This window comes from Pan troglodytes, chromosome 21, assembly GCF_028858775.2.
Source record: "Pan troglodytes isolate AG18354 chromosome 21, NHGRI_mPanTro3-v2.0_pri, whole genome shotgun sequence".
NCBI lineage: Eukaryota > Metazoa > Chordata > Mammalia > Primates > Hominidae > Pan > Pan troglodytes.
This window is the reverse complement of record NC_072419.2, coordinates 43,160,241-43,187,827: the sequence shown is the minus strand read 5'-3', so window position 1 is coordinate 43,187,827 and position 27,587 is coordinate 43,160,241. Positions and strand designations below refer to the sequence as shown.

The following is a 27,587-nucleotide window of genomic DNA, read 5'->3' as shown; positions in this document are numbered from 1 at the left end:
GCAAATAATGATAGACTTGCTTATCCTATTGTAATTTTAGTTCCTTGGGGGAGAGGAAGAAGCTGCTTAGTTATATCCAGCGATTGGTTCAAATCCACGTTGATACAATGAAGGTAAGAGGATCTGAGTTTGTTATGTTTTTTGAATATAAAGTGATATAACTCAATTATGTAAAATTCATTTTGAAGAGAATAGGAGGAAATCTGCTTCTCAGTGATAGAATTGTGAGTAGTGGATCTTTTCTAAACTTTCTGCACTTTCTAAAATGAGCAGAGTATTTAAATCAGAAGAAGAACTAAAATATGTTAAGCATACAGAAAAGCATAAGTAGACCACTACCCAACTTGTCAAATATTAATATTTTGCCTAATTTGCTTCAAGTCTGTTATTTTTAGAGCAAAATATTAGAAACTATTGAAGACCTCCTTTGTACTTTTTTTTTTTTTTTAATGAAATGTGGTCTTGCTCTGTCATCTAGGCTGGAGTACAGTGGTGCAGTCTCAGCTCACTCCAACCTCCGTCTCCCTGGCTTAAGTGATCCTTCCATCTCAGCCACCCCAGTAGCTTGGACTATGGGTGCACGCCACCACACCTGGCTAATTTTTGTATTTTTTATAAAGACGGGGTCTTCCTGTGTTGCTCAGGCTGGTCTCAAACTCCTGGGCTCAAGAGATTGACCTGCCTTGGCCTCCCAAAGTGCTAAGATTACAGATGTGAGCCCCCACGCCTGGCCCTGTTTCTATTTATTATGTTTCTATCCTTTTCTCCCTAGAAGTAATAAGCATCTTCCTGAATTTGATGTTTATCATTGTCATGAATGGTTTTTACTCTTATTGCATATTTATGTATATCCATAAACAATGTATAGTATTGTTTTACATATTTTTAAACTTTATTTTTTTGAGACAGAGCCTGGCCTTTTTTTTTTTTTTTTTTTTCCTCTTTTTGAGATGTAATCTCTCTGTCACCCAGGTTGGGGCTCAGTGGCACTATCTTGTCTCACTGCAACCTCTGCCTCTCAGGATCAAGTGATTCTCCTGCCTCAGCCTCCCAAGTAGCTGGGATTACAGGCATACACCACCACACCCGGCTAATGTTTTTGTATTTTTAGTAGAGTTGGGGTTTCTCCATGTTGGCCAGGCTGGTGTCAAACTCCTGACCTCAAGTGATCCGCCCACCTCGTCCTCCCAAAGTGCTGGGACTACAGGCATGAGCCACTGCGCCCGGCCAGAATGTGCATTTTTCACAAGCTCTTCAGAGTGATTCTAATACCATACTTGATGAAGTGTTTCTTGTTTTGTTAGTGACAGGAAATAGACCTTATTTACTCTTTTGACATTCCTAGGTTAAGAAAACTTAGTTTCAGACCTGGGAGAAGATGTAGGATATCTTCTTTTTTTGTACTTTTTTGCCCAATCATCATTTGCATTTTTCACTTTTTTTAAAAAAATAGATGTAATGTATAGTATTTGAGTTATTTCAGATCCCTCTCTATAAGAATACATATTTTAATTTTGCTTTTGCAAGTTATAGACTTCTTTTCTTTCTTTCTTTTTTTGAGATGGAGTCTTGCTCTGTTGTCTAGGCTGGAGTGCAGTGGCACAATCTGGCTCACTGCAACCTCTGCCTCCCGGTTTCAAGTGATTCTTTTGTCTCAGCCTCCCAAGTAGCTGGGACTGTAGGTGCACGCCACCATGTCCAGCTAGTTTTTGTATTTTTTTAGTAAAGACAGGGTTCCGCCATATTGGTCAGGCTGGTCTCGAACTCCTGACCTCATGTGATCCGTCTGCCTTGGCCTCCCAAAGTGTTGGGATTACAGACATGAGCCAACACGTCTGGCCTACAGGGTTATTTTCTTTTTCTTTTCTTTTCTTTTTTTTTTTTTTGAGAGAGAGTCTTGCTCTGTTGCCCAGGCTGGAGTGCAGTGGCATGGTATCGGCTCACTGCAACCTCTGCCTCCCAGATTCAAGCAGTTCTCCTGCCTCAGCCTCCTGAGTAGCTGGGATTACAGGCACCTGCCACCACGCCCAGTTAATTTTTTTTTTTTTTTTTTTTTGGTATTTTTAGTAGAGGCAAGGGTTCACCAGGTTGGCCAGGCTGGTCTTGAACTCCTGACCTCATGATCTGCCCACCTTGGCCTCCCAAAGTGCTGGGATTACAGGCGTGAGCCACCAGCCCGTTCTAGGCTTATTTTCTATTGAAAATCACATCTGAAAAAATTTAATGAACATTTTTGGTTCAACTATATAATAATGTTTTGTTGTTGTTTTGTTTTTGAGACGGAGTCTTGCTCTGTCTCCCAGGCTGGAGTGCAGTGGTGCAATCTCGGCTCACTGCAACTTCCAAATCCCAGGTTCAAGTGATTCTCCTGCCTCAGCCTAAATCAGCTTCCTGAGTAGCTGGGACTACAGGCGCGTGCCACCATACCCAGCTAATTTTTTGTATTTTTAGTAGAGATGGGGTTTCACCGCGTTAGCTAGGATGGTCTCGATCTCCTGACCTCATAATCCACCCGCCTCAGCCTCCCAAAGTGCTGGGATTACAGGCGTGTGCCACCGTGGCTGTCCCTGTTTTGTTGTTTTGAGAGGGAGTTTCACTCGGTTGCCCAGGCTGGAGTGCAGTGGCGGGATCTCAGCTCACTGCAACCTCCGCCTCCCGGGTTCAAGCAATTCTCCTGCCTCAGCCTCCTGAGTAGCTAGGATTACCAGTGCGTGCCACCACACCCGGCTAATTTTTGTATTTTTAGTAGAGACGGGGTTTCACCATATTGGCCAGGCTGGCCTCGAACTCCTGACCTCGTGATCTGCCTGCCTCGGCCTTCCAAAGTGTTGGGATTACAGGCATGAGCCACCATGCCCAGCCAATAATATATTTTTGAAGTAATATTTAAGGCAGTCAGTGGTTTCAATTGCCCACTTTTATTCTTTTTCTATTTTTCTGTAAAAAGAACATTGTTGGCTGGGTATGGTGGCTCACACCCGTAATCCCAGCACTTTGGGAGACTGAGGTAGGTGGATCACTTGAGCCCTTAAGTTCAAAGACCAGCCTGGGCAATATGGTGAAACTCCATCTACAAACAATAGAAAACAATAGAAAAATTAGCTGGGTGTGGTAGTGCACACCTGTAGTCCCAGCTACTTGGGAAGCTGATATAGGAAAATCACCTGAACCTGGGGAGGTGGAGGCTTCAGTGAGCCATGATCACGCCGCTGCACTCCAGCCTGGGCAACAGAGTGAGACCCTGTCTCAAAAAAAAAAAAAACACCAACATTGTTTAACCTCATTTATAAATTATAAATGACAGTCATTGGAAATAGATTTTCAAACTACTGAATCACGGCTTAGTAATGAAATCAATACCTTAAATGAATTTAACTTCATCAGCAATGCAGTTCAACAAGAATTGACCTAGTTTGCTACTCAGTTGCAGACCTCAAGGATTTCTACCCTAATTTGATACCTACCTAACTTGATACTTAAAACGTAAATGCTTTATTGAGATATAATTCACAAGTTGTATGATTCACTCATTTTTAGTATGCAAGACAGTGCTTTTTAGAAAGTTCACAGTGTTGTTCCATCACACACAATTTGATTTGAGTTGTAAGAGCTCTTTATATGTTCTGGATGTAAATCCTTATGGGAGATATGAGACACAAATATTTTTTCCAAGTCTGTGGGTTGTCTTTTTACTTTTTTGATGGTGTTCTTTGGATCACAAAAGTTTTAAGTTTTTATGTAATCCAATTTATATTTTTTTTGTTCATTTGTGTCTTGTACTTTTAGTGTCATATTTAAGAAACCATTGCCGAACCCAAGGTCACCATGGTTTGTTCTTGACACAGTGTTCTTTATGCTAAATTTAGTTCAGTTGGCCTCTGAAGCTGAGATTGTGTAATGGTGAAGAGGGAGTGCAGTGTTTGACATAATGAGGACTAATTTTTCAAATGTATCAGTGAATCTTTTTTGTTTTTTTGAGCTAGAGTCTCACTCTGTTGCCCAAGCTGGAGTGCAGTGGAGTGCAGTGGCACAATCTCAGCTCACTGCAACCTTTGCCTCCTGGGTTCAAGCGATTCTCCTGCCTCAGCCTCCTGAGTAGCTGGGATACCAGACGCCCACCACCACGCCCAGCTAATTTTTGTATTTTTAGTAGAGACGGGATTTCATCATGTTGGTCAGGCTGGTCGTGAACTCCTGATCTCAGGTGATCCACCCGCCTTGGCCTCCCAAAGTGCTGGCATTACAAGCATGAGCCACCATGCCCTGCCAGAAACCCCATCTCTACCAAAAAAAGAAAAATTAGCCAGGCGTGGTATAGTTCCAGCTACTTGGGAGGCTGAGGTGGGAGGATCGCTTGAGCTTGGGAGGCAGAGGTTACAATGAGCCCTGATTGTACTCCAGCTTATGTGATAGAGCTAGACTCTGTCTCAAAAAACAAACAAACAAACAAAAAAAGACAGTTATTACAACCTGAAAAATTTACAGTGAAGGCTTTTAGGTCCTTAAATGGTTTAAAAGTAGATTTTAGCCAGGCGCGGTGGCTCATGCCTGTAATTCCAGCACTTCAGGAGGCTGAGGCGGGCGGACACGAGGTCAGCCTGGGCAATATAGCAAGACTTTGTCTCCACAAAGAATAAAAATAAATTAGCTAGAAATGGTGGTACATGCCTGTAGTCCCAGCTATTTGGGAGGCTGAGGCAGGAGGATCCCTGGAGCCTCGGAGTTTGAGGCTACAGTAAGCTATGATTGTGCCTGTGAATAGCCAACGCACTGCAGCCTGGTGAGAAAGCGAGACCCTATCTCTAAGAAAAACAAAACAAAAAGAACACACACACATAAACACATTGTTCAGCTGTACAAAATTATTTTCTTGCTTTTTTTCTTCTTTTTTTGAGACAGAGTTTCTCTGTGTCGCCCAGGCTGAAGTGTTGTGTCACAATAGTAGGTTACTGCAGCCTTGATCCCCTGGGGCTCAAGGGATCTTCCTACCTCAGCCTCTAGAGTACCTGGGACTACAGATGTGCGCCACTGCATTTTTGTTTTTAAAGATGGGGTCTCACTATGTTGCCTAGACTAGTCTCAAACTCTTGGCCTCCCAAAGTGCTGGGATTACAGATGTGAGCACCTGCACTCGGACCTGCATGATTTCTTATCTATATGGTAGAGGAATTTCCATCTTTCTTTCTTTCCCTGCCTCCCTTCTTTCTTTTCTGTTTTAATGATGAGTGCTGTATAGATACATTTAGAAAAAAAAAAATTTAGGCCGGGCACGGTGGCTCATGCCTGTAATCCCAACACTTTGGGAGGCCGAGGTGGGCGGATCACTTGAGGTCAGGAGTTCGAGGCCAGCCTGGCCAACATAGTGAAACCCCGTCTCTACTCAAAATACAAAAATTAGCTGGGCATAGTGGCACACCCCTGTAGTCCCAGCTACTCGGGAGGCTGAGGCAGAAGAATAGCTTGAACTTGGGAGGCAGAGGTTGCAGTGAGCTGAGATCGTGCCACTGCACTCCAGCCTGGGTGACACAGTGAGACTCTGTCTCAAAAAAAAAAGAAAAAAAATTAGACATAATACCTATAGTGATATGGGTTACATGATGTGGATGAATGTGTTTAAATCTAAATGAATATGTATGTTTAACTTGAATACAAGACAAACTTATTAAAGACTAATTAAGTCATATACATAATAAAAAATCAAAATCCTTATTTTTCTGTTATTCACATCCATTAGGAAGAAGTAAAATATACTCAAATCCAATATACTTGATCTGTCTGGTAGTGATACCTAAATAAGGTAATGATGTTAACATCTTGTCATTTCCGTTAGTATTTTTACTTGAAAAATCAAATAGCTTTGACTTTGCACTATAATTAGGAATGGCTGCACACAAATTTCAGTTGGACTTACATGTTGTTATTCATTATTAATTAAACATAATTTTCTAGGTAATTAATGATCCTATCCATGGCCACATTGAGCTCCACCCTCTCCTTGTCCGAATCATTGATACACCTCAATTTCAACGTCTTCGATACATCAAACAGCTGGGAGGTGGTTACTATGTTTTTCCAGGAGCTTCACACAATCGATTTGAGCATAGTCTAGGGTAAGAAGGGAATGGGGTGGGGAACTTGCAGTTTTTAAGTATTTTCTCTGTCTCATGAAATAGTTATCTTAGGCCAGGCATGGTGGCTCACACCTATAATCCCAGCACTTTGGGAGGCAGAGGGGGGTGGATCACATGAGGTCAGGAGTTCAAGACCAGCCTGGCCAACATGGTGAAACCCCATCTTTACTACAAATACAAAATTAGCCAGACATGATGGTGCGCACCTGTAATCCTAGCTACTCAGGAGGCTGAGGCAGGAGGATCACTTGAACCCAGGAGGTGGTGGTTGCAGTGAGCTGAGATTGCACCATCGCACTCCAGCCTCGGCAACAAGAGCAAAACCCCATCTCAAAAAAAAAAAAAAAAGAAAGAAAAAGAAAACAGAAAAAAAAAGAAATAGTTGTCTTAATCTTTTAGAGAATAAATAGTTTTACAAAATGATGATAATGTCCTTATTTTGTTGATGAGAAAATTGAGGCTTTTTTTTTTTTTTTTTTTTTGAGACAGAGTCTCTTTCACTAGGCTGGAGTGCAGTGGCGTAATCTTGGCTCACTGCAACTTCGACCTCCCAGGTTCAAGCAGTTCTGTACCTCAGCCTCCTGAGCAGCTGGGATTACAGGCGCCCACCACCACACCCGGCTAATTTTAGTAATTTTAGTAGAGACGGGGTTTCACCATCTTGGCCAGGCTGGTCTTGAACTCCTGACCTTGTGAGCCACCTGCCTCGTCCTCCCAAAGTACTGGGATTACAGGTATGAGCCACCGTGCCCAGCCCCAAAATTGAGGCTTTTTATTTACCTTGTTGCATTTTATTTATTTTATGTATTCTTAACCACCTCAGATCTTTCCTGGAAAAATAATGAAAGTATCTATAGACAGGTCAGTTGGATTTGTTTTTAAATATTAATTAAAAGCTAACAGGGGCTGGGCGTGGTGGCTCACACCTGTAATCCCAGCACTTTTTTTTTTTTTGAGATGGAGTCTCACTCCGTTGCCCAGGCTGGAGTGCAATGGCACGATCTCAGCTCACTGCAACCTCTGCCTCCAGGGTTCAAGTGATTCTCCTGCCTCAGCCTCCCAAGTAGCTGGGATTACAGGTGCCCACCACCACACCTGGCTAATTTTTGTATTTTTTAGTAGAGACAGGGTTTCACCATGTTGGCCAGGGTGGTCTTGATTTCTTGACCTCGTGATCCGCCCGCCTCGGCCTCTCAAAGTGCTGAGATTACAGGCATGAGCCACCGTGCCCGGCCAATCTCAGCACTTTGGGAGGCTGGGGCAGGCGGATCACCTGAGATCATGAGTTCGAGACCAGCCTGAGCAACATGGTGAAACCCCGTCTCTAGTAAAAATACAAAAATTAGCAAGGCGTGGTGGCGCACGCTGCAGCTACTTGGGAGGCTGAGGCAGGAGAATAGCTTGAACCTGGGAGGCCAAGGTTGCAGTGAACTGAGATAGCACCATTGCACTCCAGCCTGGGTGACAGAGTGAGAATCAGTCTCAAAATAAATAAATAAATAAATAAATGAAAGCTAATGGGTCGGTTACTGATACAACTAATTATGTATATTTGATTATTTAATTTTTCTGTATTCTCTATTTACTCTGGTACAGAGTTGCTCTTTCAAACCAGATCATTTTCTTACCTGTCAGGAAATGCTAAGTTAAAAAAGCATTCATAATCTTAGAGAAGGCGATGCCTCTGTTACATACAACTAAGCTGAGACATTGGTCTGCATTTCCATTATACAGTATAGAGCCAGGAGGAAGTGGACAGGGAAGAATAGACAGTCTTTGAGATTTTCATGAAGTACTCACAGTATATTACTTTGGTTTTCTGTTTGTGTAGAAGCATTTTTAGTTAGGCACAACATGTGTCTATACTCAAATGTTCATTCATCAACAAATATTTATCGAACCTTACTAAGCCCTACCAAACCACAAAAAGATAACAATCACCTCTGTCCTCATGTAGCTCAGAGTTCAGGGGAAAAGAATTTAGGAAGGGCTCAGATGGAAGTGCTGGAAGTGCATTTAAGTACTTCATCTCCAATTATGTTGTAAACATTACAAAGCCAGATATTCCTACTTTAAAAAAAACTGTGGTAAAATACACAGAATAGAAAATACATAGTCTTAAGTGTTTTTTAAGTGTACAGTTTAGTAGGGTTAAATGCATTCACATTGTGCAACCAATCGATTGCCAAAACTCTTATCATCTTACAAAACCAAACTTGCCGGGTGCAGTGGCTCACACCTGGAATCCCAGCACTTTGGGAGGCTGAGGCCGGCGGATCACCTGAGGTCAGGAGTTCAAGATCAGCCTGGGCAACATGGCGAAACCCCATCTCTACTAAAAATACAAAACCAGCTGAGCATGGTGGGGTGTACCTGTAATCCCAGCTACTCCTGAGGTTGCAGTGAGCTGAGATCAGGCCAGTGCACTCCAGCCTGGGCAACACAGTGAGACTCTGTCTCAAAAAAAAAAAAAAACATGAAACTGTATACGTATTAAACAACTCTTCATGTCCCCCCCCGCAACCCCCCACACCCCCTAGTAACTACCATTCTACTTTTTTTTTTTTTTTTTTTGGAGACGGAGTTTTGCTCTTGTTGCCCAGGCTGGAGTGCAATGGCGCAATCTCGGCTCACCACAACCTCCGCCTCCTTGGTTCAAGTGATTCTCCTGCCTCAGCCTTCCAAGTAGCTGGGATTACAGCCTTCCAAGTAGCTGGCACCTGCCACCACGCCCGGCTAATTTTGTATTTTTAGTAGAGATGGAGTTTCACCACGTTGGCCAGGCTGTTCTTGAACTCCCGACCTCAGGTGATCTGCCCACCTCGGCCTCCCAAAGTGCTGGGATTACAGGCATGAGCCACCGTACCCGGCCCTCTTTTTTTTGTTTATGAATTTGGCTACTCTAGGTACCTCATCTTAGTGAAATCATATAATATTTGTCTTTTTGTCAGTGGCTTATTTCACTTAGCATAATTTCCTCAAAGTTCATCTATGTTGTAGCATGTGTCAGTATTTCTTTCCTTTTTTTATTTTTTATTTTTAAATTATTTTTTATTTCCTTTTTAAGGTTGAATAATATTTTATCATATGTATCTACCACATTTTGTTTATACATTCATTTGTTGACGGATACCTGTTGCTTTTACCTCTTGGCTATTTTGAGTAGTGCTGCTATGAACATGTCTGTACAAATATATTTTCTTTCTTTTTTGTGGGGAGGGGGTTGGGGACGGAATCTTGCTCTGTTGCCCAGGCTGGAGTGCAATGGCAAGATCTCGGCTCACTGCAACCTGTGCCTCTTGGGTTCAAGCAATTCTCCTGCCTCAGCCTCCCAAATAGCTGGGATTACAGGTACCTGCCACCATGCTGAGCTAATTTTTGTATTTTTTAGTAGAGATGGGGCTTCAACATGTTGGCCAGGCTGGTCTCGAACCCCTGACCTCAAGTGATCTGCCCACCTCAGCCTCCCAAAGTGCTGGGATTACAGGCGTGAGCCCCTGAGCCCAGCCAATCTTTTCAAGACCTACTTTCGCTATTGTGGGTGTATACCCAGAAGTGAAATTGCTAAATCACTGTGGTAATTCCGTTTTTAATTTTTGTGGAGCACCCATACTGTTTTCCATGGCAGCTACACCATAATACATCCCCACTAACAGTGCACAGGCTTCCAAGTTCTTCACATCATGTCCAACACTTGTTATTTTCTGGTTTTCTTTTTTTAATAGTAGCTATCCTAAGGGTTGTGAAGTGGTATCTCACTGTGGTTTTGATGTGCATTCCTCTAATAATTGGTGATATTGAGCCAGAGGTCCTGCTTTTGGGATTCCGTTTGTGTGTGTTCCTGCCTAGTTCTGAAATATACTGTTCAGTAAAGTTGACCTAAAGGTATGTTAGAATGTTTAAGGAAACATACTGAAGTTCTTGAGGACCAGAACTATCACTCTTCTTGCAAACAGAAAGGGACTTTTTGTGTTTTTGCTCTGCAGGGTGGGGTATCTAGCAGGATGTCTAGTTCGCGCACTGGGTGAAAAACAACCAGAGCTGCAGATAAGTGAACGAGATATTCTCTGTGTTCAGATTGCTGGACTTTGTCATGATCTCGGTAAGCTGTACAAAGAGACAAAGTTGTTATGTAAAATCATAACATATGTTACCTCTCTTTGACGTTAAAAAATCAGATCAACCAAGAGAATATGGAAATTGTATTTTAATTCTTCAGTTGATGTTAGTATAAATGTACTGTTGCTTCTTTCTAGAATGATTCATAAGTAGAAAACATTGCTATTTTATTTTCTTGGCAACTTTCAGTGAATTTCTCATGTTAAACATCTTTGCTAAAGTGGCTTTTTTTTTGTTTTGTTTTGTTTTTTTGAGACAGAGTTTTGCTCTGTTGCCCACGCTGGAGTGCAGTGGCTCATTATCGGTTCACTGCAACCTCCGCTTCCTGGTTTCAAGCAATTCTCATGCCTCAGCCTCCCAAGTAGCTGGGATTACAGGCATGCACCACCATATCCAGCTAATTTTTGTATTTTTAGCAGAGACGGGGTTTCACCATGTTGGCCAGGCTGGTCTCGAACTCCTGACCTCAGGTGATCCACCAGCCTCAGCCTCCCAAAGTGCTGGGATTACAGGCATGAGCCACCGTGCCCGGCCATCATCTTTACTACAGGTTATATGAAAGGGCTTTTTGATAGTGAGTTTTTCTTACTACTGCTTTTAGGATGATGTGTGAATTTTATTTTTCTTTTATCCTTCTTACGCTTTTTTTTTTTTTTTTTTGGTCTTTTTTTTTTTCTTCCTTTTTGTGGAGAACGGGATCTCGCTATATTGCCCAGGCAGGTCTCGAACTCCTGGGCTCAAGCTATCCTCCCGCCTCTGCCTCCCTGAGAGCTGGGATTACAGGTGTGAGCCACCGCACCTGGCCTTATCCTTCTTATCAAATAAAATCACCATTTTTCCTTCGGTTATTTGGTGAAATCCATTTTTTTTTCATATTTATAATCTCTAATCTGCCCAAGTGGATTAACACATTTAGAGAACTCCTTGTCTTTTCTGATCCATGTGAGGTCTTAGGCCACTTTAATCCAAGCAAAAGAATATCATCCTTTTCCTGTGACAAAGAGAAAGGGGACTGTCCCATTTATTTATTTATTTTTGAGATGGAGTCTTGCTCTGTCACACAGACTGGAGTGCAGTTGGCACTATCTCGGCTCACTGCAACCTCCGCCTCCTGGGTTCAAGTGATTCTTCTGCCTCAGCCTCCTGAGTAGCCCCTGGCTAATTTTTTTCTATTTTTAGTAGAGATGCAGTTTCATCATGTTGTTGAAACTGGTCTCGAACTCCTGACCTCAAGTGATTCACCTCCCTCGGCCTCCCAAAGTGTTGGGAATACAGGCATAAGTCACCACGTTGGGCCGGGACTGTTCCTTTTAAATCATGGGGGTTTTTACCTCTATCCTTATAGTTTATTCCTACTTATTCAGGGACCCTGAGAGTTTGTGTGTACCCTCAGGGCAGGGGAAGGGAGGTGCGTGCCACTGTTTGGATAGCCAGATACTTAAAGCAAGTAGGCACTCTTTTTATGTCCCCCGGAGACTTCCAAAGAACCAATACCAGCCCCTAGATGATCAATTTGATGGATTCTTGGTATTTTGAGGGAGAATCATTGGGAAACCTTTGCCAGTCCCCAGGAGCCTGAGCACTGCATTAGCGAGCCTTTATGTGTAGCCTGTGACTTGCAAAGCAGGGCCAAGGCTAGTCTAGGTAGACTTCCCTCTCCAGTTAAGTGGCTCACTTCTTTTTTTTTTTTTTCAGATGGAGTCTCGCTCTGTTGCCCAGGCTGGAGTGCAATGGTACAATCTTGGCTCACCACAACCTCTACCTCCCGGGTTCAAGCTATTCTCCTGCCTCAGCCTCCCAAGTAGCTGGGACTACAGGCACATGCCACCATGCCCAGCTAATTATTATAGTCTTAGTAGAGATGAGGTTTCACCATATTGGTCAGGCTGGTCTCAAACTCCTGACCTCAGGTGATCCACCCGCCTCAGCCTCCCAAAGTGCTGGGATTACAGGCATGAGCCACCACACCCGGCCAAAGATAGATTTTTTTAAGCTTGAGAGTTATAAGATAAATTCTAATTTTTTCTTCCTGCACCCCAGTGGATTTTCTTTTTTTTTTTTTTCCCGAGATGGAATCTTGCTCTGTTGCCCAGGCTGGAGTGCAGTGGCGCAATCTCGGCTCACTGCAACCTCCGCCTCCCGGGTTCAAGCGATTCTTCTGCCTCAGCCCCCTGAGTAGGTAGTATTACAGGCTCCTGCCACCACACCTGCCTAATTTTTGTATTTTTAGTAGAAACAGGGTTTCACCATCTTGGCCAGGCTTGTCTTGAACTCCTGACCTCGTGATCTACCCGCCTCGGCCTCCCAAAGTGCTGGGATTACAGGCATGAGCCACCGCGCCCAGCCCCTTTTTTTTTCTTTTCAGATGGAGTCTTGCTCTGTCACACAGGCTGGGGTGTAGTGGTGTGATCTTGGCTCACTGCAAGCTCCGCTTCCCAGGTTCACGCCATTCTCCTGTCTCAGCCTCCCGAGTAGCTGGGACTACAGGTGCCCGCCACCAAGCCCGGCTAATTTTTTGTATTTTTAGTAGAGACAGGGTTTTTCCCATGTTGGCCGGGCTGGTCTCGAACTCCTGACTCAAAGTGATCCACCCGCCTCAGCCTCCCAAAGTGCTGGGATTACAGGCATGAGCCACCACACCTGGCCCTAGTGGATTTTCTTAAAACTGCTATTTTAATCCAGATATTTTCAATCTGAAGATTTCAAAAAGTTTTTGGCATTAACATTCTTTTTAGTTACACAGAATTGTCCATTTATCAAGCCCTGTGTGGTGGTGCATGCTTGTAGTCCCAGCTATTCAGGTGGCTGAGGCAGGAGGATGACTTGAGGTCAGGAGTCCAAGGCTACAGTGCATAATGATCATGCTTGTGAACAGCCACTGCACTCCAGCCTGAACAACATAGCAAGACTCTGTCTCTTCAAAAAACAACAAAAACTGCCCTTTTATCAGATTTATGTAAGCCCTGGTGACTGGAGACCACTCAATGGAGAGCTTACTTTTCCATATGTTTCTGCTTCCTGTTCTCCTGTTTTAGAAATAGGAAGAAAGGGTTTGTCCCTTTTTGTGATTGTATTTTTAGATTATTAATTTCTTTTGCTATTCAAGTTAAACTAAAAAGATTAAAGAATTCAGTTTGGCCGAGTGTGGTGGCCCACGCCTGTAATCCCAGCACTTTGGGAGGCTGAGACGGGCAGATCACCTGAGGTCGGGAGTTCGAGACCAGCCTAACCAACATAGAGAAACCCCATCTCTACAAAAAATACAAAATTAGCTGGATGTGGTTGCACACGCCTGTAATCCCAGCTACTCGGTACCCTGAGGCAGGAGAATCGCTTGAACCCAGGGGGCGGAGATTGTGTTGAGCCAAGATTGTACCACTGCACTCCAGCCTGGGCAACAAGAGGGAAACTCCGTCTCAAAAAAAAAAAAAAAAGGAAAAGGTTTTTGTTGGTTTACAGGTGTTTTTCTTGTTCTAAGGCTGCTTTTGTTTTTAAGGTCATGGGCCATTTTCTCACATGTTTGATGGACGATTTATTCCACTTGCTCGCCCGGAGGTGAAATGGACGGTATGTATTCATACAGTCAATAGTCAATAAAAAGAAAGACTATTTAAGCAGGTTATTTAGTTAATTTATCTGTTTGGTTCCACTACTGTGTTATAAAATACTTCCCCATTACAGTGTCCAGGGTGCTTTCATTCACATATATATATATGCTTTTGTTTGGTTCTCACAGTAGTCTGTAAGGAAGTTATCATTATCTCCCTTTTTACAAATAAAGGAACTTGAAACTCTTGGATGTGTATTGATGCATCAAAAATCACAAAGCCGTTAAATACTGGAATCAGCAATACAAAACCAGTTGCCAGTTTAATACTCCTTCTGCTCCATTGTACTACTGTATAATAAAAGGCCAACTCCAATTTTGACACATTTGGTATGACCACGAACTAACTTACCAGCCAAGTCATATATATTAAATGAATCATTTTAAAATTAGGCATTTGCAGGTGGCTGTCCCATATTTTGGAATCAATTTTTGAGAAGTAAAATTAGGTTGGTTTTTACTACACTGTATTTCTGGAACGGGAATAGGAAAAGGATATTAATATATATTGAAAACTTCTTACATGTCAACCACTTTTTTTTTTCTCTCTCTCTCTTTTTTTGAGGTATAGTTCACATACAATAAGTTGTCCAGATCTTAAGTTCAGTGAGTTTTGACAGGCGTATACATCCATATGACTATTACCCAGTCAGGATATAGAACATTTTCATCTTCCTGAAAAATTCCCATGTGCTTTTTCCTAGTCAATTCTCACTCCCCCTCACCCCACCATCACCTTCTGATTTTTACAAACATAAATGAATTTTGTTGTTCTTAGACTTGATTAAGCAGAATCATATAGGAGGTCCTATTTTATGCCTTGCTTTATTTACTCAACATAATGGTTTTGAGATTTGTTCATGTTATGTGCCTCAGTAGTTGATCCTTTTTTTTAATCACCTACGTAGTGTGGCATTGTGCAAATAAGTCACAATTTGTTTACCCTTTCTTGTTTTGTTGGAATTTGGATTGTTTTCAGGTTTTGGTTGTTATAAATAAGGTTGTCGTGCACATTATCGTACAAGATTTTGATAGAAATACATTTTCTATGTTGTTGTAGTGTGGAAAGTTAATTACATTTTTAAAACAAGAAATACATTCAGCAGAAATACATTATTTTATAAAAATAAAAATAGATAAAATAAAGAAATACATTTTCATTTCGCTTAGGTAAATACCGAAGAGTTAGAATTGCTGGGCCATATGGTAGATATGTATTTAATTCTATAAGAAACTACCAGAGTTTTCCAATGCGGTTGTACCATTTTACACTCCCATCAGCAACATACTGGAGTTCCAGTTGTTTTACAGCCTCATCAACATTTGGCCTTTCAAATTAGCCCTTCTAATGAGTGTCAAATGGTATTTCATGGTTTGATTTTCTAATGTATGTTGAATACTATTTCCTGTACTTTGTACTTCGTTATTGATATATCTTCTTCTGCAAAGAACTCTCAACATTTTACTCGTTTAAAAAGTTTGATTACTTGCTCTTTGATTATTGAGTTGTAGGAATTCTTTATATATATATATGGTTAGGTGTATGTATTGTGAATATTTTTCCCCAGTGTCTGGCTTGGCCAATTCATTTTTTCATGGTGCCTTTTGAAAAACAGACGTTTTCAATTTTGATGAAGTACTCTGGTTCTGCAAGCCAGTAAAATGGGTAGTTTCTCACCAGTTTTTCTGTCCTGGGGCCTGCCCTTAGGCAAAAAACCATAAAACCGGAATGTCACCCAGTACCTCTCCCTTCTAAGTATTGAGGTCTAACATCCACTTGGTTTTGGTCTCTCTCCAGGACCTTCAGGGAGTTGTCCAGAGCTTATAGTTGTTTTCTTCTGCAGTTGATCTAATAGGATCTTCTCAATCATTACCAAATCTTTTCCTTTAAGCATTTTGCCTTTCACATTTAAATCCTTAGCTCATGTACAATTTATTTTCGTGTAAGTATATGGGAGAAATCTTTTTTTTCTTTTTTTTTTTTTTTGAGATGGAGTCTCACTCTGTTGCCCAGGCTGGAGTGCAGTGGTGCGATCTTGGCTCACTGCAACCTCCACCTCCCGGGTTCAAGCGAGTCTCCTGCCTCAGCCTCCTGAATAGCTGGGATTACAGGCATGTGCTACCACACCCGGCTGACTTTTGTATTTTTAGTAGAGATGGGGTTTCACCATGTTGGTTAGGCTGGTCTCGAACTCCTGATCTCATGATCCGCCCACATCGGCCTCCCAAAGCGCTGGGATTACAGACGTGAGCCACCGTGCCCGGCCAAGAAATCTAATTTTTTAATAGTTCATCCTATCCCCACTGACTGTAATACCAACCCCAACATTTATTAACTTCCCATATATGATGAATCATTCTGCATTCTGTTCTGTTTCCACACTTGTTACTTGGGGAAGAAAAAAAAGAAGAAAAGAAATTTTTATCTGAGAAATATGAGCCCCTTTACATTATCAGGCCCAGAGAGGCATTGAAATAGAACAGCAATCATGTCACACCCCCTTGAGCTAAATAATTATTATCTCTTGAAGCCAGCTGTTATGTGGGATGCCAGGTAACCATAAAATGCCATATATCCTGTACTTCATAATATGTAGCCAATCACTAACTAATGTTATTTCTGTAAGCCAGTGAACATTCCTGACTAACAACTTTTGTTATCACCTCCTCTTTGTGATCACCTCCTCCTCCTGATTTGTGCTCTTGTCTTTTTTTTTCTTTTCTCTCCCTTCTGTCTGTCTCTCTCTTTCTCTTTCTCACTTTCTCTCTTTCTCTTTCTTTCTTTTTCCCTTCCTTCCTTCCTTTCCTTCCTTTCTTTCCCTTCCTTCCCTTCTTTCCCTTCCTTTTCTTTCCCCTTCCCCCTCCCCTCCTTTCCCCTCCCCTCCCCTCAACAGGATCTTGCTTTGTCACCTAGGGTGGAGTGCAGTGGTGCAAACATGGCTTACTGCAACCTCGACTTCCAAGGCTCAAGCAATTCTCCCACTTCATCCTCCAGAGTAGCTGGGACTACAAGCACACACTACCATGCCCAGCTAATTTTTTATATTTTTTGTAGAGGGAGTGGGTCTCACTTTGTTGCCCAGACTGGTCTCAACTCCCGAGCTCAAGCTATCTGCCCCCCTTGGCCTCCTAAAGTGCTGAGATTACAGGCCTAAGCCACCACACCTGGCCAGTCCTTTTTTCTTTAAAAACTTGAGCCTCTTTTGTTCTCCCCAAGCATTCCCCAAGGCAATTTGTAAATGTGTCCTCAACCTTGGCCCAAATAAACTCTCTATATTAAATATTTCTCAGCTCCTTCCTTTTAGGTTGACATACTTTATAATAAGATTTATGTTTTTATTTTTTCCTTTCTGTGGAGAACAGAGTCTTACTATGTTGCCCAGGCTGGTCTTGACCTCCAGACTCAAGCAATCCTTCCACCTCAGCCTCCCAAGTAGCTGGGGCCACAGGCCTGCACCATCACACCTGGGTATTTATTTGTAGAGATGGAGTCTTACTATGTTGCCTAGGCTTGCCATGAAAGTCATACATCTTTGTTATACTTACTCCTAAGTTCCTTATAATTTTAGTTGTTATTATGGTCTGTGCTAGCTTTATGAAACTTAATTTTTTCTGTTTGCTAGTATATTCACAGTTGGCATTGATATATTTAAAACTACTATTTTGAAAGTCCCTTATTTATTTATTTATTTATTTATTTTTATTGTTTTTGAGACAGGTCTTGCCCTGTCACCCGGGCAGGAGCTCAGTGGTGTCATCTAAGCTCACTGCAACCTCTGCCTCCCAGGGTCAAGTGATCCACCTCATTTTTATTTTTTAAAATACTCTCTCTTGGCCGGGCGTGGTGGCTCACGCCTGTAATCCCAGCACTTTGGGAGGCCGAGGTGGGCGGATCACAAGGTCAGAAGATTGAGACCATCCTGGCTAACACGGTGAAATCCCATCTCTACTAAAAATACAAAAAATTGGCTGGGTGTGGTGGCAGGCACCTGTAGTCCCAGCTACTCAGGAGGCTGAGGCAGGAGAATGGCATGAACCCAGGAGGCGGAGCTTGCAGTGAGCTGAAATCACGCCACTGCACTCCAGCCTGGGTGACAGAGCGAGACTCTGTGTCAAAAAATAAATAAAATAAAATACTCTCTCTTTATATATAGATTTTTTTTTCTGAATCATTAGAAAGTAAGTTTTGACCAGGCACAGTGGCTCATGGTTGTAATATCAACATTTTGGGAGGCCGAGGTGGGCAGATCGCTTGAGCCCAGGAGTTCAAGACCAGCCTGGACAACATGGTGAAACCCCGTCTCTACAAAAAAATTTAAAAATTAGCCAGGCATGGTGGGGTGGCAGGATTGCTTGAGCCTGGGAGGTCGAGGCTGCAATGAGCTGTGATCGTGCTACTGCACTCCAAGGTAGGTAACAGAGTGAGAACTTGTCTCAAAAAAAGAAAGTTAGTTTTTGGACTGGACACAGTGGCTCACACCTGTAATCCCAACAGTTTGGGAGGCTAAGGCAGGAGGATAGCTTTGAGCCCAGGAGTTCAACACCAGCCTGGGCAACATAGTGAAACTGTCTCTACAAAATTATGAAAACATCAGCTGGTCATTGTGGTGCACACCTGTGGTCCTAGCTACTGAGAACAGGAGGATTACTTGAATCCAGGAGTTCAGGGATACACTGAGCTATGAATATGCCACTGAGCTCCAGCCTGGGTGATAGAGCAAGAGCCCTGTCTCTCAAAGAATGTAAATTGTTGAAATACTTTATTTCTAAATACTTCAGTGGGTATTTCCTAAAAACAACATTTTCTTATATAACCATAGTATAATTATCAAAATCAGTAAATTAATGTTGATGCAGTACTCTTATCTAATTCAGACTTTCAAATTTTACCAATTGTCCATATAGAAAAAGGGGAAAAAAACTTTTTTTCCCTGGTCCAGAATTACACATTGCATTTAGTTGCCATTTTTCTAGTTTCTTTTGATCTGGAGCAATTCTTCAGTCTTTATCGTTAGTGACTTTGTCATTTTTTTAAAGAGCAACTGAGCTATTTTGTGGAATGTTCCTCAATTTGAGTTTCAGTGTGATGTTTCCTCATAGATTCAAGCTATGCATTTTTGGTAGAATGCCACAAAAGTGATGTGTCCAGATCGGACGCAGTGGCTCACGTCTGTAATCCCAGCACTTTGGGAGGCCAAGGTGGGTGGATCACCTGAGGTCAGAAGTTGGAGACCAGCCTGGCCAATATGGCGAAACCCTGTCTCTACTAAAAATATAAAAATTATCTGGGCATGGTGGTGGGCACCTGTAATCCCAGCTACTCGGGAGGCTGAGGCAGGTGAATCACCTGAACCTGGGAGGCGGAGGTTGCAGTGAGCCAAGATCACGCCATTTCACTCCAGCCTGGGCAACAAGAGGGAAAAAAAAAAAAAAACCACCACAAAAAATTAGCTGGGCGTGGTGGCATGTGCCTACTTGGGAGGCTGAGGAAGGAGAATTGCTTGAGCCCGGGAGCCCAGGAGGTGACAGAGCTAGACTCTGTCTCCAAAAAAAACAGTGATGCATCCTTCATAGTGTATCATCTCAGGAGGCACATAAATCCTAGTTGAGCCAATACCAATGATATTAATTCTGCTTACTTGATTAAGGCATTGTCTGTCAAATTTCTCCATTATAAAGTTACTATTTTTCCTCTTTATAATTACATATATCTTGATTGAATTTGTTTTTTGTTTTTTTTTTTTTTTGAGATAGAGTCTCGCTGTGTCGCCCAGCCTGTAGTGTAGTGGCGTGATCTCGGCTCACTGCAACCTCCGCCTCCCGAGTTCAAGCGTTTCTCCTGCTTCAGCCTCCTGAGTAGCTGGGACTACAGGTGCATACCACCACACCCAGCTAATTTTTATATTTTTAGTAGAGATGGGGTGTCACCATGTTGGCCAGTATGATCTCGATCTCCTGACCTCGTGATCTGCCTGCCTCCGCCTCCTAAAGTGCTGGGATTACAGGCGTGAGCTACTGTGCCCGGCCAATTTGTTTGTTGTTGTTGTTGTTTTTTGGAGACAAGTTCTTGCTCTGTTGCCCAGGCTGGAGTACAGGCATGAACATAGCTAACTGCAGCCTCAACCACCTGGGCTCAAGCAATCCTCCTGCCTTGGTCTCCCAAGTAGCTGGGACCACAGGCACATGTCACTATATCCAGCCAATCTTTTTATCTTTTTGTAGAGACAGGGTCTTGCTTTGTTGCCCAGGCTGCTCTCGAACTCCTGGGCTCAAGCAATCCTCCCACCTTTGCCTCTCAAAAAAATGCTAGGATTACAAATGTGAGCCACTGCACCCAGCCTGATTCTGTTTTTGTGGGTTTTTTTTTTTTTTTTTTCTTTTGAAACAGAGTCTCACTCTGTTGCCCACCCAGGCTGGAGTGCAGGGCGATCTCGGCTCACTGCAACCTCCACCTCCTGGGTTCAAGTGATTGTCCTGCCTCATCCCCCAAGTAGCTGGGATTATAGGTGCACCCTACCATGCCTGGCTAATTTTTGTATTTTTTAGTAGACAGGAGGTTTTGCCATATTGGCCAAACTTGGACTGCTGACCTCAAGTGATCCGCCCACCTTGGCCTCCCAAAATGCTGGGATTACAGGTGTGATCCACCAGACCCAGGCCTGACAGCCCTGATTCTGTTTTTAAGAATAGTTTCTGGAGCAAGAATTGTTTCTGGGCGGGGGGAAAGAATAGTTATAGGGCAAGGTGCTTGTAATCCTGCCACTTTGGGAGGCTGAGACAGGAGGATTATTTGAGCCTAGGAGTTCAAGACCAACCTGGTCAACAAATCAAGACCCTGCCTCTACAAAAAAATCTAAAAATTAGCTGGGTGGGGTGGTGTGCACCTGTGGTTTCAGCTACTCGGGAGGCTGAAGTGGGAGGATCACTTGAGCCCAGGAGTTCAAGACTACAGTGACCCCATGATCACATCACTGGACTCTAGCCAGGGCAACAGAGCAATTCCCTGTCTCTTTTAAAAAAAAAATAGTTATAGGATAATTCAGGTTTTGTTTTTCATCTTGAATTAGTTTTTGGTAGGACCTAGGAAAGGGCAGATGTCTTCAGGAGTTCATTTGATCCTTTACATTGATTGTGAATGAGTGAGCAGAGAGAGATGAGCAAACAGGCCAATTGGAGATTTCAAGGGAGATCTTTGTTTTTACTGGCAAGTTTGCAGTTACCCCTTTTCACCACTAGATGGTAGTGCCTAACAGAGCTTATAACTGCACATGTTCAAAGGCTGATGAAAAAATAAAATTCAATTTTATGATGATATTTATTAAAATGTAATTCTATCTACATATTCATTTAGGTACTGTAAATGATTATATCATTAAATGCATTAAATATGTTTATGAAATAATAAGTTTTGTAAAAGGTTTGTAGACTACTTAGTAAAATGAAAAATCTGACAGGTTTTTAAAAATGTTCCTAAGATTGTGGTTAGAAACTAGAGAATTAATATGCAATAGACCTTTATCTCAGAATTACTTGGAATTGAGGATAATTTTGTTAGTCAGGGCTCCCAATGGGCTAGAATCTTTAACACATCATATTGTGCTTACTTTTCCTAGCATGAACAAGGCTCAGTTATGATGTTTGAGCACCTTATTAATTCTAATGGAATCAAGCCTGTCATGGAACAATATGGTCTCATCCCTGAAGAAGATATTTGCTTTATAAAGGAACAAATTGTAGGACCACTTGAATCACCTGTCGAAGATTCATTGGTAAGTTTATGTACAGCTTAATTTTAACTGACTGGTGCTTTTCATCTAGCCTTTTCATGATTCCTTCTGAGTTATACATTTGGCTATTTTAGAGGCTAAATGATAAAATATGAGTTCTATGTTTCTACTGTTTAATGCAAAAAATAAAAGGCTTATATTTTTTTCTACCTCTCAACTGAATTAGTTAGAAGTTACTTCCCAAAAATATATATACAGAAATTCTTTTTTGAGACAGTGTCTTACTCTGTCACACAGGCTGGAGTGCAGTGGCACAATCTCAGCTCTCTGCAACTTCCACCTCCCAGGCTCAAGCGATCCTCCTACCTCAGCCTCCTGAGTAGCTGGGACCACAAACGTGCACTACCATGCCCAGCTAATTTTTGTATTTTTTGTAGAGATGGGGTTTTGTCACGTTGCCCAGGTTAGTCTTGAAATCCTGAGCTCAAGTGATCTGCCCAGCTCTGCCTCTGAAAGTGCTGGGATTACAGGTGTGAGCCACTGTGCTTGGCATAAATTCTTTTCTTTCTTTCTTTCTTTCTTTTTTTTTTTTTTTGAGATAGAGTCTTACTGTGTCGGCCAGGCTGGAGTACCGTGGCATAATCTCAGCACAGTGCAACCTCTGTCTCCCAGGCTCAAGCAATTCTTCTGCTTCAGCCTCCTGAGTAGCTGGGATTACAGGTGTGTGCCACCACGCCCGGCAAATCTTTGTATTTTTAGTAGAGACGGGGTTTCACCATGTTGCCCAGGCTGGTCTCAAACTCCTGACCTCAGGTGATCCACCCGCCTCAGCCTCCCAAAGTGGTGGGATTACAAGCGTGAGCCACCGCGCCCGGCCATAAATTCTTTTTTAGTGAATATATATGCAGTATTTTATTCATTAAAAAAAATTTTTTTTTTTTGGAGATGTGGTCTCACTATGTTGCCTAAGCTGGTTTCGAACTCCTGGGCTCAAGTGATTCTCCCACTTTGGCCTCCCAAAATACTGGGATTACAGGCGTGAGCCACCATACCTGGCCTGCAGTATTTTATATAGAAGCCTAAAGTAACTTTGTTTGGAATGTAAATGTGTATGTTTTATTTAACCATTAAAATGAACGTATTTGGCCAGGCTCAGTGACTCATGCCTGTAATCCCAGCACTTTGGGAGGCCATGATGGGGGAGGATCACTTGAGCCCAGGAGTTTGAGATCAGCCTGGGTAACATACTGAAACCCTGTCTCATGCCTGTAGTCTCAGATGCTTGGGAGGCTGAGGCAGGCTGCAGTGATCTGTGATTGTGCAACTGCACTCCAGCCTGGGCAACAGAGCTAGATCCTGTCTACAAATGTAAAAAAAAATCATATTTGAAATATTTAAATATAGGAAGATCTACAAAAAAGTTGAACCGGTTCAATGGAAAATCCGTTTTGTTTCCTTTTTGATCTTTTGTATTTTTTTAATTAAAAATAAAGTTGGGAAATAATTTCCCCCTGAGACTTTTAGGGCTGTTTCCTCAAATATATACAAGTGTACTTACAGTATAAGATAAACAGATGAGTTTTGTAGCAAATATCCTATTTCCAAAAAAATGGAGCTCAAAGAATACATTCAACAATGCATATTATTTAGACTAGGTATGTAGCTACTTTGAAAGATAGTACTGTTTTAATGCATGAATTCAAGCATTGTTAGTTTATTATTAGATTTTATATTATTTATTTATTTATTTTTGAGACGGTGTCTTGCTCTGTTGCCCAGGCTAGAGGGCAGTGGCACAACCTCAGCTCACTGCAACCTCCGCCTCCTGAGTTCAGGCGATTCTCCTGCCTCAGCCTCCCGAGTAGCTGGGAGTACAGGCGCTTGCTACCATGCCCAGCTAATTTTGTGTTTTTAGTAGAGACAGGGTTTCACCATCTTGGCCAAGCTGGTTTCAAACTCCTGACCTCGTGATCCGCCCTCCTCGGCCTCCCAAAGTGATGGGATTACAGGCGTGAGCCACCATGCCTGGCCTAGATTTTATATTTTTCAAAAACTTATAAACCAAGAAAACACAAAAGTTGTTGGTTTTGGGAAATGTAATAGAGTTCAGATCTTTTCAGTGGCACAAGAAAATGTGGTAACAATAGGGTATCATATACCTTAGCATTTCTTTTCCCTTTCTACTAGTTTTGAAATGAAGTGGAAGAAAGAAAGAATAGAACCTTCTAGTTTATCTCATATTCCCAGTCAGGTATCTGTTTATATTTTACAGATTAATAAAATTGCTTTGCTTTGTTTATAAATAGATTTGGTGCCTATCCTAAAACTTCCAGTGGGTTTTCTTGCCTTCCAGTGGCCATATAAAGGGCGTCCTGAAAACAAAAGCTTCCTTTATGAGATAGTGTCTAATAAAAGAAATGGCATTGATGTGGACAAATGGGATTATTTTGCCAGGTATGCACTGAACACTTCTGAAAAGTTGGCTAAAATATTTATATAAATTTAGTATTACTATTTAAGGTACAGCTTCCTTGTTGAAAAATTCCATCTCTCTGTTTTGGAATCCTTCTAGGGACTGCCATCATCTTGGAATCCAAAATAATTTTGATTACAAGCGCTTTATTAAGTTTGCCCGTGTCTGTGAAGTAGACAATGAGTTGCGTATTTGTGCTAGAGATAAGGTAAGCTGTGCCAGAGGAGGCAATAAGAATATTGTTCCTGGTCTGAAATTTGGAAATAACCATTTAACAATTTGGAATAATTGGTAAATCGTCAATCTCTTTACTTAATTCCTAGGATTTGTAAATATCTTTAGTCTCTTCCCTCCTACTGCATTATTAAATAATAATAAAATTAAAATGGACATTTATTAAGTTTTGAGTTAGACACTGGTTTTGGGTTTTTTTTGTTTGTTTGGTTGCATTTTTTTTTTTGAAATAGGATCTCACTGTGTTGCCCAGGCTAGTCTTGAACTCCTGAGCTCAAGTGATCCTCCCTCCTCAGCCTCCCAAGTAGCTGGGACTACAGGTGCCCACTATCATGCCTGGCTTGTATGAGGCATCATTTTAAGTGCTTTGGATGGATCAACTCATTCCGTATAACCCTGTGAGATAGATACTATTATTCCATTCAACAGGCAAGCAAATTAAGGCACAGAGAAGGCATATAATTAACAAGTGGTAGAGTTGGAATTTCAACCCAAAAAGTTTGGTTCCAGAGTCTCTCTTTTTTTTTTTTTTTTTTTTTTTTTTGGGAACAAAACAATAAACACCTTTATTACATGGGTGAAGACAAAACAAGGATTTATTTGCCTTTGCGGGCCTTGATTTTCCTAAGATAGAACTCCAACTCTTTTCCCTCTAGCACATAGCCATCTGCTCGGCCACACTGTCCCGGCCTTGAAGCGATGCACGCAAGAAGCTTGCCCTGCTGGAACTGCTCCTCCAGGAGACTGCTGATTTTGGCATTCTTTTTCCTTTCATCATATTTCTTCTGAATTTTTTTAGATCGTTTTTTGTTTAAAATCTCTTCTTCCTCAGGAGTCAGCTTGGCTCCCTTCTTGCGGCCCAGGGGCAGCGCATAGTGGGACTCGTACCACTGTCGGTACGGTGTGCTGTCGATGAGCACGATGCAATTCTTCACCAGGGTCTTGGTACGAACCAGCTCGTTATTAGATGCATTGTAGACAACATCGATGATCCTTGTTTTACGAGTACAACACTCTGAGCCCCAGGAGAAATTCCCCACGTCCAACCTCAGGGCACGGTATTTCTTGTTACCTCCCCGCACACGGACTGTGTGGATGCGGCGGGGGCCAATCTTGGTGTTGGCAGCTGGGCGCCCCAACTCATACTTCCGCTTCTTGTGGTAGGGCTTTCTCTTGCCCCCGGTTTTGCGGCGCTTGTGCCAGTTGTCCCGAGAGATGCCCATCGCTCGGCGCTGGCTGGAAAGAGCTTTTTTTTTTTTTTTTTTGAGATGGAGTCTCGCTTTGTCACCCAGGCTGGAGTGCAGTGGCACGATCTCGGCTCACTGCAAGCTCCGCCTCCCGGGTTCACGCCATTCTCCTGCCTCAGCCTCCCTAGTAGCTGGGACTACAGGCACTCGCCACTATGCCCGGCTAATTTTTTTTGTATTTTTAGTAGAGACAGGGTTTCACCGTGTTAGCCAGGATGGTCTCAATCTCTTGACCTCGTGATCTGCCCGCCTCGGCCTCCCAAAGTGCTGGGATTACAGGCGTGAGCCACAGTGCCTGGCCCAGAGTCTCATTTTTAATCACTGTATTAGTGTTGAAAAATTTTATACAGTTGACACCTGAACAAAATGGTGTTTAGGGGTGCTGTCCCCTCTCCTAGTTGAAAATCTGTATAAAACTTTTCTTTCCTTTTTTTTTTTTTGGAGATGGAGTCTCCCACTGTTGCCTAGGCTGGGGTGCAGTGGCACGATCTTGGCTCACTGCAAGCTCTGCCTCCTGGCTTCAGGTGATTCTTCTGCCTCAGCCTTGTGTCTAGCTAGGTTTACAGATGCATGCTACCACGCCCAGCTAATTTTTGTCTTTTTAGTAGAAACAGGGTTTCACCATGTTGGCCAGGCTGGTCTCGAACTCCTCACCTCAAGTGATCCACCCGCTTCGGCCTCCCAAAGTGCTGGCATTATAGGTGTAAGCCACTGTACCTGGCCTGCATATAACTTTTGACTTCCCAAAAACTTAACTAAATAGCCTTCTGTTGACCAGAAGCCTTATTGATAACCTTAATGGTCAGTTACACACATTTTGTATGTTTTTTGTTTTCTTTCCAGACAGGGTCTTGCTGTGTTACTCAGGCTGGAGTACAGTGGCACTATCACAGTGCATTGTAGCCTTGACTTCCTGGGCTCAACTGATCCTTCCTTCTCTGCCTCCCGAGTAGCTGGACTACAGGCCTATGCTTGGCTAATTCTGAAATTTATTTTACAGAGGTGGGGTTTCACTGTGTTGCCCAGGCTGGTCTCAAACTCCTGGGCTCAAGCAACCCATCCACCTCAGTCTCCTAAAGTGCTATGATTATAGGTGTGAGCCACTGCATCCAGCCTATTTTGAATGTTACGTGTATCATATACCATATTCTTTTTTTTTCTTTTTGGATACAGGATCTTACTCTGTCACCCAGATTGGAGTGTAGTGGTGCGATCTCAGATCACTGCAACCTCCACCTTCCCAGCTCAAGCAAATCTCCCACTTCAGCTTCCTGAGTAGCTGGGACCACAGGCGCATGCCACTATACCGGGCTAATTTTTCTATTTTTTTTTTTGTAGAGACAGGGTTTCGCTATGTTCCCCAGGCTGGTCTCGAACTTCTGACCTCAAGCAACTTGTCCTCCTTGGCCTCCCAAAGTGCTGGTATTACATGTGTGAGCCGCCACACCCCATCTACTGTATTCTTACAATAAAGTAAGCTAGAGAAAAGAAAATGTGATTAAGAAAATCATAAGGCAAGGCCAGGCGTGGTGGCTCACGCCTGTATTCCCAGCACTTTGGGAGGCCAAGGTGGGCAGATCACCTGAGGTTAGAAGTTGGAGACCAGCCTGGCCAACCTGGGCAACATGGTGAAACTCCGTCTCTACTCAAAATACAAAAATTAGCTGGGCGCAGTGGCGAGTGCCTGTAATCCCAGCTACTTGGGAGGCTGAGGCAGAGAAATAACTTGAACCCGGGAGGCGGAGGCTGTGATAAGCCCAGATTGCACCACTGCACTCCAGCCTGGGCGGCAGAGCAAGGCTCCACCTCAAAAAAAAAAAAAAAAAGAAATTCATAAGGCAGAGAAAGTGTATTTACTATTCATTAAGTGGAAGTAGATCATCATAAAGGTCTTCATCCTCATTGTCTTCACATTAAGTAGGCTCAGGAAGAGGAGGGATTGGTCTTACTGTCTCAGGGGTGGCAGCGGGGCAAGAAAATCTGTATAAGTGAACTCTCACAGTTCAAACATGTGTTGTTAAAGGTCAACTGTAGTTAAACAGCTGAAAT

At 42.6% G+C, this 27,587-nt stretch overlaps 1 protein-coding gene and 1 pseudogene across 3 annotated transcripts in view; one reads left to right on the top strand and one right to left on the bottom strand.

Annotated features, from left to right (window-relative positions):
- Nucleotides 1-27,587, top strand: part of SAMHD1 (SAM and HD domain containing deoxynucleoside triphosphate triphosphohydrolase 1) — a 61,731-nt gene that overhangs the window by 10,312 nt on the left and 23,832 nt on the right. For all 3 annotated transcript variants that reach the window (XM_016937134.4, XM_016937135.3, NM_001280510.1), the window contains exons 3-9: nt 41-113; nt 5,950-6,110; nt 10,118-10,233; nt 13,747-13,817; nt 21,471-21,626; nt 23,938-24,038; nt 24,157-24,265. In XM_016937134.4, coding sequence (XP_016792623.1) covers nt 41-113; nt 5,950-6,110; nt 10,118-10,233; nt 13,747-13,817; nt 21,471-21,626; nt 23,938-24,038; nt 24,157-24,265 — 787 coding nt within the window. The remainder of the gene's footprint in view (nt 1-40; nt 114-5,949; nt 6,111-10,117; nt 10,234-13,746; nt 13,818-21,470; nt 21,627-23,937; nt 24,039-24,156; nt 24,266-27,587) is intronic.
- Nucleotides 24,857-26,275, bottom strand: LOC735869 (ribosomal protein S8 pseudogene; annotated as a pseudogene).